This window comes from Dendrobium catenatum, unplaced genomic scaffold (genome assembly GCF_001605985.2).
Source record: "Dendrobium catenatum unplaced genomic scaffold, ASM160598v2 fragScaff_scaffold_153, whole genome shotgun sequence".
Taxonomy (NCBI): domain Eukaryota; kingdom Viridiplantae; phylum Streptophyta; class Magnoliopsida; order Asparagales; family Orchidaceae; genus Dendrobium; species Dendrobium catenatum.
In genome coordinates this window covers 819,800-829,882 of record NW_021318615.1, presented here as the reverse complement: position 1 = coordinate 829,882, position 10,083 = coordinate 819,800, and the positions used below count along the sequence as shown (strand labels likewise).

Sequence of the window (10,083 nt, the reverse complement as noted above, 5' to 3'; positions counted from 1 at the left end):
GAAGATTGTGCTAAAGCTCCTCTCATGCATGGATAAATTGAAAAACAACATGCAAATGACTAATTTTTTACGAAGAAAGCTTGGAATAGGAAAAAATCATGAGATTAGTCCTTGTCGAAATAATTCCGCTTAATATAATGTAATAGATTTGAATAACATAACATATCTCTTATGTTTGTAACAGGAGAAGTCTTAAACTGCCAGAGTTATCATTAGAAAATCAGTGTCAAACAACAATTAACGATAAATATAATAAGGTGAGCGACAATGACTTTTCAACTTTGCTGCTCTCATGATGGAATGAGAGATTGTTAATCAAGAAGATGAACTTCATGCTCCATTAATAGATACAATTGAACAAAAGTTCATTGAAACTTTAAAAGATTAGTGATAATGAGCAATCAATGTGATCATTCTCTTATTAAGATGAGAGATTAATTGGGTGACTAAAAAGTAAAACTTAAGATGTTATGCAATGGTTGACAGGAATATCATGTCATAGTTAGTTATTAATTTGATATCCTAATAAAAAGGGACACAAGGCAAGCAAAAAGATATATTGACATGACCGTTGTTGATGCAGCTCAGGTTAACTAAAATAAGCCGGCGGTATAAGCTGGCATTGCCTAACGAACTCCACTACCTAGTATTACTTTTTCACCTTTTTCTGACAGCACTTTTACATTTTAGTATTCTTACTTTATACAATTACATAAGAGAATTAGGGAAGAATACAGGATACTTATAGCTGAAAATGGGGGTGAATACACAGCTTTTTGTGATCTGAAATTTTCGGTATTCTCAAGAGAATACAGAGTAATACAAGGAGGTATTTCCCTGTGCCTTTTCCCCTACATTGTTTGTTCTTGCAATTCTTTGTCTTCTTCCAGGTACTGTTGATCCTGTACAAGGACATCAAGTTGGTATCAGAGCCAAAAAAAAATCTGGAAGGAAATGACTGACCGAGGCAAGGAACCTGTGCGGGAAGAAACTCGCACCATCGACGGATTATGGGCGAGTCAGGAGAAACTCAATCGGAGAATTGATGAACTCGCCGCCGACGTGCAGCGATTGACGGTTGCAATCCGCCAAGGGTTTAATCCCAATATGGCGAGAGACTCACCAGCATTACATCGGGAGGAAGCTCTAGCGAACAGATTTCCTCCTCGCGGTCGAAATACGCATGGACACCAGGCCAGACATGTACAGGCGCATTTTGCTGACCCAGAACACTCGGAAGACGAGACTCCTCCTCGTCGTCGAGTCAGCAATCCGAGATATTCCACAGAAGAGGAGTCAGAAGATGGTTGGATAGTGAATGAGCAGCGACACCGAAGGAGACAACAGGTTCCGCATTATCCTGGTGAATTCAAGGTGAGATTGGACATACCGTTTTTTGATGGACATTTGCACATTGAAGACTATTTGGATTGGGAAAAGGCAGTTGAGAATTTCTTTGATTATATGGAGATTGCCCCTGAGAAACAAGTTAAATATGTTGCGTGTCGTCTGAAAAGCGGAGCTAGCGCATGGTGGGAACAAGTGTTGCAAAGCAGCAGGAAGGAAGGGCGAAGCCGGATAAATACCTGGGGCCGAATGAAACAACTGTTACGGGCACAGTTTCTACCCACAGATTTCGAGCAAATACTTTATATGAGGTACCAACATTGTATGCAAGGGACACGCACTGTTAGCGAATACACGGAAGAATTTAATAGATTGAGTGCCAGAAACGATTTACAAGAATCGGGTACCCAAATGGTGGCAAGATACATTGGGGGCCTTAAGGATAGCATCCAAGATAAATTGGAGCTCAATTCGGTGTGGACAATGCCACAGGCGGTGAATTTGGCAATGAAAGTGGAAGTTCAACAGAACCGGCAGACTAGGACCCCGTATAATAGGAGGCATTGGCAGGAGCAGAACACAGCCAGTTCTAAGAGCAATTCCCAGCAAGTGACAAAATCCAATGCAATAGCCAATACGGGCACATCTGTAAATGGAGCTGTTAACCAGGGCGGTGAAGGAAAAACGGCGAACAAACTTAAAACCACTACTAACACCAACCCATATGCACGACCCAATACTCTGAAATGTTTCCGCTGTTTTCAACCGGGACACAAGTCTAATGAATGTCCCCAAAGGCAACAGTTGCAGTTTGCCGAACTGGAAGATGAGGATGACGCAGCAATAGCTGAGTTAGAGGAGAATGCCGAGATTGAAGAAGTGCAGGCAGATGAGGGAGAGCCGTTTATTGGAGTCATGGAGAAATTGCTCTTGGCACCGCGGGGACCCAATTCTTCTCAGCGCCATGCTATATTTAAAACAAGGTGCACCATACAAGGCAAGGTTTGCGACCTTCTTATTGACAGCGGGTGTACTGAGAACATAGTATCCAGATCAGTCGTCAGCGGCTTACACTTGAAGACGTCTAAACATCCGCAACCTTATAAAATTGGCTGGGTCAAGAGGGGTGTGGAGATTATGGTCACCGAAGCTTGCACAGTTCAATTTTCTATTGGCAAGCACTATGCTTGCGAAGTGCTATGCGATGTCCTCGATATGGACGTGTGTCATTTGATACTAGGCAGGCCTTGGCAGTTCGACGTCGACGCACACTACGAAGGTCGGGCGAATGCTTATTCATTTGATTGGAAGGGACGGAAATTGAGGTTGTTACCAGGGTTGCCTGAAGGATCCGCGAGAGGAGCTAACAAACAAACAGTCGCCCACCTGGTCTCTGGATCGAACCTGCTGCAATGCTGGAGAGAACATGCACCGATGCTGGCATTGATTGTTGCTGAAGTGAATACTAGTACGCTCCCGAAGAATTTGCCCAAGGATATTACTGAGGTCCTTGAGATGTATAAGGCAATCTTACCAGATGAACTACCTGCCGAGCTGCCACCACTCCGGAGTATCCAACATCAAATCGATTTTATACCGGGAGCCTCATTACCAAATTTGGCACACTACCGGCTTAATCCGAAAGAACAAGCTATTCTTGCGGGAATTGTGGATGATTTACTGTCGAAACAACTCATCCAAGTTAGCTTGAGACCTTGTGCGGTGCCCGCTCTTCTGGTACCAAAAAAAGACGGAAATTGGCGAATGTGTGTCGACAGTAGAGCTATAAATAAGATCACTATCAAGTACAGATTCCCGATGCCACGCATTGAAGAGCTGCTAGACATGCTCACGGGCTCTTCCGTGTTCTCTAAATTAGATCTCAGAAGCGGATACCACCAAATTCGCATTCGTCCTGGCGACGAATGGAAGACGGCGTTTAAGACGCCTCAAGGGCTGTATGAATGGAGGGTGATGCCCTTCGGTTTATGTAATGCACCTTCAACGTTCATGCGTATGATGAACGAAATTTTAAAGCCATTCCTTGGGAAATTCTGCGTGGTATACTTCGATGACATTTTGGTATTCAGTAATGACCGCCCACAACATCTCCAGCACTTGAGATCCATATTTGAAGTTCTACACATGAACAAACTGTTTTTAAACCTCCCGAAATGCGAATTGGCAACAGCTTCTGTCCGATTTCTGGGATTTATTGTATCCGAGGAAGGCATTCACGTGGATCCAGGTAAAATCTCGGCCATTCAGGATTGGCCAACTCCCACGTCTTTCTTTGATATACGTAGTTTTCATGGATTAGCGAACTTCTATAGGCGCTTCATCAAAAATTTCAGTATCATAATGGCACCTATTACCGACTGTTTAAAGTCTAAATGTTTTCACTGGGGCGACGAACAGCAGCAAAGTTTTAACCAGATTAAGGCAGCACTTACTACTGCACCTGTTTTGGTGTTACCGAGTTTTGACAGAATCTTCACGGTAGAGACGGATGCCTCCTCAATCGGTATTGGAGCGGTGTTGTCCCAAGTGGGAAGACCGGTTGCATTTTTCAGCGAAAAACTCTGTTCAGCTCGACAAAAGTGGACAGCTTATGAGCAAGAAATGTACGCAATCATCCGTGCGTTAAAGCAGTGGGAGTCTTATCTGTTGCATCAAGATTTTGTTCTATGCAGTGATAATAAGGCACTACAGCATTTGAACACTCAAAAGAATGTCAATAGGATGCATATGCGCTGGCTATTGTTCCTCCAACGATTTTCGTTTACTTTCAAACACAAGCCAGGGGCCGATAACAAAGCCGCTGACGCACTCAGCAGAAAATCAATTTTGTTGACTCAACTACAAACAGAATTAGTGGGCTTGGAGCATATAAAAGAGCTGTATGAAGAAGATCCGGAATTCGGTTCCATTTGGGCTTACTGCTTACAAGATTCTCAGTTTGAACATTACTCCATTAGACATGGCTTCCTCTTTAAAGAAAATTGCTTGTGTATTCCGCAGTCCTCCTGGAGACAACATCTTATTCGCGAAATTCATGGGGGCGGACTAGCAGCTCATTTGGGTAAAGATAATACACTAAAACAGCTCCAAGAAAAATTCTTTTGGCCCTGAATTCGAAGGGATACATTCCGTCTGGTTGAGAGCTGTTCTGTATGCCAATCATATAAGGGAGTTTCACAAAATGCTGGATTGTATATGCCGTTGCCGGTACCCGATTCAATCTGGGAAGATCTGAGCATGGATTTCGTCCTTGGGCTGCCGAGAACGAAACGTGGCAACGACTCCATACTAGTGGTTATTGATAGATTTTCGAAAATGGGCCATTTTATTTCCTGTAGAAAGACCTCTAATGCCTTGCAGGTTGCTAACCTGTTCTTTAACGGAATTGTCCGTCTACATGGTTTGCCTCGGAGTATTACATCAGACCGCGACGTCAAATTTCTTAGCCATTTCTGGCGTGAATTATGGAAACGATTGGGCACGGAACTACGTTTTAGTTCAGCATATCATCCACAAACGGATGGGCAGACCGAAGTCGTCAATCGCACCTTGGGTAATATGCTTCGTTGCCTAGTACAAGAGAACCCGAAGCAATGGGAAGAGGTCTTGAGCAAAGCGGAATTCGCCTATAATGCCATGCCAAACCGTTCCACAGGTAAAGCTCCATTCACTATTGTTTATACCAAAGCCCCTAATACCACAGTTGATCTCACTATCCTGCCCAAGTGCAAATCTACCGAAGCGGCTGCCTATTCTAAAGATTATTCACAGATCCTAAATGAAGTTCGACAGCAACTCACTTCTGCGAATCAACGTTATAAGGAGGCGGCGGATAAACATCGACGGCAGCAGTTGTTCAATGTTGGGGATCTAGTCATGGTTCGTCTCCGACGTGAAAGGTTCGCACCCGGCGAGTATTCCAAGCTAGCTCGCCGCAAAATAGGACCTGTTCCTATTATTTCCAAATTCAATGATAATGCGTATCGTGTGGAGTTACCACCAGGATACAATACGTCGTCTACCTTCAATGTGGCGGACATTTGGCCTTATCATTCCTCAGACGACGCACCTATATCTATCAGCTCGTCGGAGTCGAGCTCTTCTGAAGCCGGGGAGGACTGATGCAGCTCAGGTTAACTAAAATAAGCCGGCGGTATAAGCTGGCATTGCCTAACGAACTCCACTACCTAGTATTACTTTTTCACCTTTTTCTGACAGCACTTTTACATTTTAGTATTCTTACTTTATACAATTACATAAGAGAATTAGGGAAGAATACAGGATACTTATAGCTGAAAATGGGGGTGAATACACAGCTTTTTGTGATCTGAAATTTTCGGTATTCTCAAGAGAATACAGAGTAATACAAGGAGGTATTTCCCTGTGCTTTTTCCCCTACATTGTTTGTTCTTGCAATTCTTTGTCTTCTTCCAGGTACTGTTGATCCTGTACAAGGACATCAGTTGTCATTGAGGCTTCTATAGTTCTATGAGTGAATGGTGGATATTAAAAGGGAAGAAAGATAAATACAACAGTAGTTCTCAAGAAATTATAATGAAATATATGTTGAAAAAAAAAAATTGCAGATTTGAGTATAGTGCAAGCTTGCTTTCAATCTGGAAATGTATTAGTCTCTGAATTACTTTATATAAGTACTTATTTAATATTTCTTCTTTCCATCGGAAACTTCCCAACATGTTTATTTGTTTTTTCTTCCCATAAAGCTATGCTGATGAAGAAAAGGACACAACCATTCTGGCTTTGGTCCTTCTTCTTACACTGTAATGAAGAAGATGTGCTTCTCAGAGGTCTGAAAAAAGCTTATTTGCCCCTTTCGCACAGCAGGCTTCCCATCAGCTTCCCCCCCTCTCTGTCTATCTCTCCATTTCTCAATATAAATTTTAAAATTTTATAAGAAGCGTGTTAGTTTATCATATTTTATAAATAACATAACTTCCAATTTGTCAAGATATTTTTTTTTGGAAATATATATATATATATATATATATATGCTTCGAGTTATTAGAAGTCATATAACCCCAGCATCATTAGCAATGATTTATTACCAAAATGGTTGGATAAAATCTGTTAATTAATAATAACAACTAATATCATGAATTGTATTTGAGAATTTGTTATTCTTATTTGAATTAAAAATAAATTATTGTGTTTAATTATTTATAAATTTAAATCAAAGAATAATAATTTTGTACTAATAGCCTAAAAAATAAAATAATTAGGTATCATGAGTGTGTGTGAGAGAAAGAGAGGTTCCACCATTATTTACCACAAAATGATGGACTTTGTGAAAGTTCTTGCCATATATAGTTTCTATTGGGCGAATAATATTGGCAGTTTCTTCTAGAAATTCACACGAATTTGTTTTATCTTAAAATCAAATCTAAGTTTCTACTTAGATTATCAAATTGATATGTTTGTTTTAGGACTCTCCCTTGAGATTCAACCATGCTTCATCTTCGAGACAATTTTTTTTTTTTTTTTTGAGGAAATCCACATAGAGGCTTACGCATTCATTAAAAAAGAGTTACAATTTCTTAAAAGATCTACAAAAGTTCACTAAAAAATACAATATTTGAAGCAAAACCTAAAAGCTAAAGGATCAAAACTATTACAATCATAAAGAAAGCAAAATAAAAACAACAACATAACAAAACGGGCACCAGAAGCAGCTAGCATTAGCGCCGAGCAAAACAACAACACCCTGCGGGAAAAAAGTGAGGAAGCACCACCTTCAAGAGAGCAAATAAACAAAACCATCCTGTAACAAACAGACAAAAAAGTCACCACAGAAATACCAAAGTTCACCACATAAGCAACCAAGAAGGAGCCACCCAACACCTAAACAAAAGACAACCAACAAGCCCCAAACAAACAAAACAAGACACCACAAGGCCCACAAGGACCAACAACAACTAATTCTCAAAGCACCTGTGAGCACAACCAGCAAGCCAAGCCCTAAGGACACTAGCAAAGAAAAAAAGAAAAACTCAAGTTTCTTATTTTTATTTTTATTTCCTTTGCTTGTGTTTACCAACTTTTTTAAAAAAATCATCCTCAACAATTTTTATCATATTTAATTCATCGATTTCCCTTGAATTCATTAATGACACATCCATTTCATCCCCAACATCCCAATTAGAGGCTGAATCACACTCATCACGCCAGTCACCTTGAACCACCACACTCTACTTCGAGTTGGCAGCTAAATGAGCTCGTAAATCATCCTTTGCAATAAGAGAAATATGAATATCATTGAGTGGGACAGGCGAGGGCATTCAAATCAACATTAATTTCATCATCTACAACAACATTATTATTAATAGGCAAATCCTCATCATCCAACCCAACATTCACTACATGTAAGTCCGAAACCAAACTACCCATAGGGCAAGCAGCCTTAGGCCCCAAATGAGTAAATTCAAAACCACTGTCCTCACCACCTCCAGCAATAGAACTAGGGGACTAAGTAGCTATCAGGTTAACTAAGCAATGGCAAAGTAACAGTTGAGATCCTCAGGGTTGGTGCCCGCATTGAGATCCTCAGGGTTTATGCCCACATTGAGACCCTCTATGTTATTACAAGATAAAACCAATGGCAAAGTAACAGTTGACGGGTCAACACCACCATCAATTAAACTGATATTATACGTATCCAAATTTATCTCATTAACCATATGAGAGCCATTATTCCCATTAACAACCAAAGCTTTGATCAGCAGAACAGGCAATGCATAAGTAACATTATCCATAATTTCTGCAACATCAGGAGCATTTATATCAGAATGAATATTAGTATTAATCGGATTTGAAAGAACAACATTGTCAGACATCGAGACAAAAGCATGAATGGGGCGAGAAGAACCGATCGAATGCCCTAAACATTTACTTTTATCACAGAAGGGAGGGAATTCCTCCATCATAACCCGTTGTATGTAGCCATAACTATCAGGGCCAAGCCACACTATATTAGAATATGTTTTAGTAATATCAAGTTCAACTCAAATATGGGTAACAAACGAACGAGAGCATAAATCACTAGCATTATTAACTTTTAACGGACATCCAAATAATAGTCCCATGTCGTGGAGGATATGAGGGGAAAATAAATGAGGAGGCAAGTAGGGAAATGATATCCAAATGGGAATAACTAGATATTCAACACCAATATCAACTAAAGTTAAACATTGGTTGATTTCATGTAGCAATTACAAACCAAATATGATCTATGAAATAAAATTCTACTATAATCAAGATCATTCCCCAACTTGATCAAAGCATGAGATTGATCCGACATGGTAAACGAGAACTCTCCAATCAACTTAAGGTTGAAAAAGAAACTCTGAATATAATCGAGACTAGGACGACAAGAGGGGAAAAATCAACTAAAACAAATTTAAGAGGCTCAGCTATGGCACAAATCTCCTCCTTCGAAATCTATGAAAATGTCAAACCATGAAATGTAGTAGTTTTAAGCTCGAGAAAATACACAGAAGAAGAAGAACCAAATAAAGCATCAAGGAACAAGCGCGATTTGATCAACCCTTCCAAAAAACCAGGATCGACCCGCAGAGGTGGATGAATTGGCCCAATATGAGCAAGTAGAATGTAAACGAAAAGCTCGAGCGTGAAAGAAAAAAATGGCAATATAAAAAAGGAACAAGTGAAGAGAACTCCCCTCAACACCAAACGTGAGCTGATTAGGGTAGACCTCTAGCAGAGAACGAAGGTTCGACGACGGGAGGCAGGTAGGGCGAAGCCTTAGCAGCACCACAGAAGCATCGAGAAAATAACTTCTCCTCCAAGATGTGTTATTTATTAATTTTAGCTCAACAATGGATGCTTCACATCACCTAGTAATGATTATTTTTTTGGGTTTCATAGTGTTTAAAAATGATTTAAGGCTTCATTTGGTACAATATTTTTATTGCGTTATGCAATAATTTTTTAGTACAAAAATTTCTTAAAAGTAATAAAAAATAATAATGAAAAGCTATCTCAAATGAAGCCTCAAATGAGTTTTAGTTACCTACAAAATTTTTGGTTGCATTTGATCTTAGAGCTTATATAAATGTCTCAAAATAAAAAAGGTTCAAGCAAATAGTGAATTTCTGGTTGGCCACATTACATTAAGTCTGAATTGATTCAATCAAATCAATTCAAAATGACAAACAAAGATTTATATGATTCTAACTTGTAAGCATGCAAATGCATGTAAAATTTAAGAATTTTTTAGTGCTATGTTTATTCTCTTGCTCAGACTACTCATCCAGCTTTTAAAATAAACATTTTCTTAATGTTAGAGACAAATTTTCTCTGGCTTCTAAACTGCTGATGCATCTTGGGCCGGACTCGAACCCAAAAGCCTGCCTTAAGCTATACTTTTTTTTAGCCCATTATTCTTTGGGCCGGGCTTTTTTATTTGTTTATTTAACCTTGGCTTTCTCTAGAAATTCTTTTGAAACATCGCACACTATGTTAAGAACTAGTGCCTTATAACAGTACCAACATTTCTACTGAGACAAGGGCGTTTCTATAAATAAAGCAATTTTTTTTAAGAAAAAAATGAGCTTACCTTACTATCAAAATTATCCTTATTTTATATATAATACACCGCCTAAAAATTGAAGCAATAAATTTAGATATTTGCATATCTTATAAGTATTTTATAGTTAATTTAATTTAAATACAAAGCTC

At 39.4% G+C, this 10,083-nt stretch overlaps 1 protein-coding gene across 1 annotated transcript; it reads left to right on the top strand.

The window, feature by feature from the left end:
- The first annotated feature begins 897 nt into the window (after window positions 1–897).
- LOC110108715 lies at window positions 898–4,521 on the top strand. Its single transcript, XM_028701195.1, has one exon. The coding sequence runs from the start codon at window positions 955–957 to the stop codon at window positions 4,477–4,479; it is 3,525 nt and encodes a 1,174-aa protein (XP_028557028.1). The 5' UTR covers window positions 898–954; the 3' UTR covers window positions 4,480–4,521.
- The last annotated feature ends 5,562 nt before the right edge of the window (window positions 4,522–10,083 follow it).

Bases quoted from the DNA above. Each gene is read 5' to 3' on its own strand.
- LOC110108715 (XM_028701195.1), top strand. From the start codon at position 955: ATGACTGACCGAGGCAAGGAACCTGTGCGGGAAGAAACTCGCACCATC.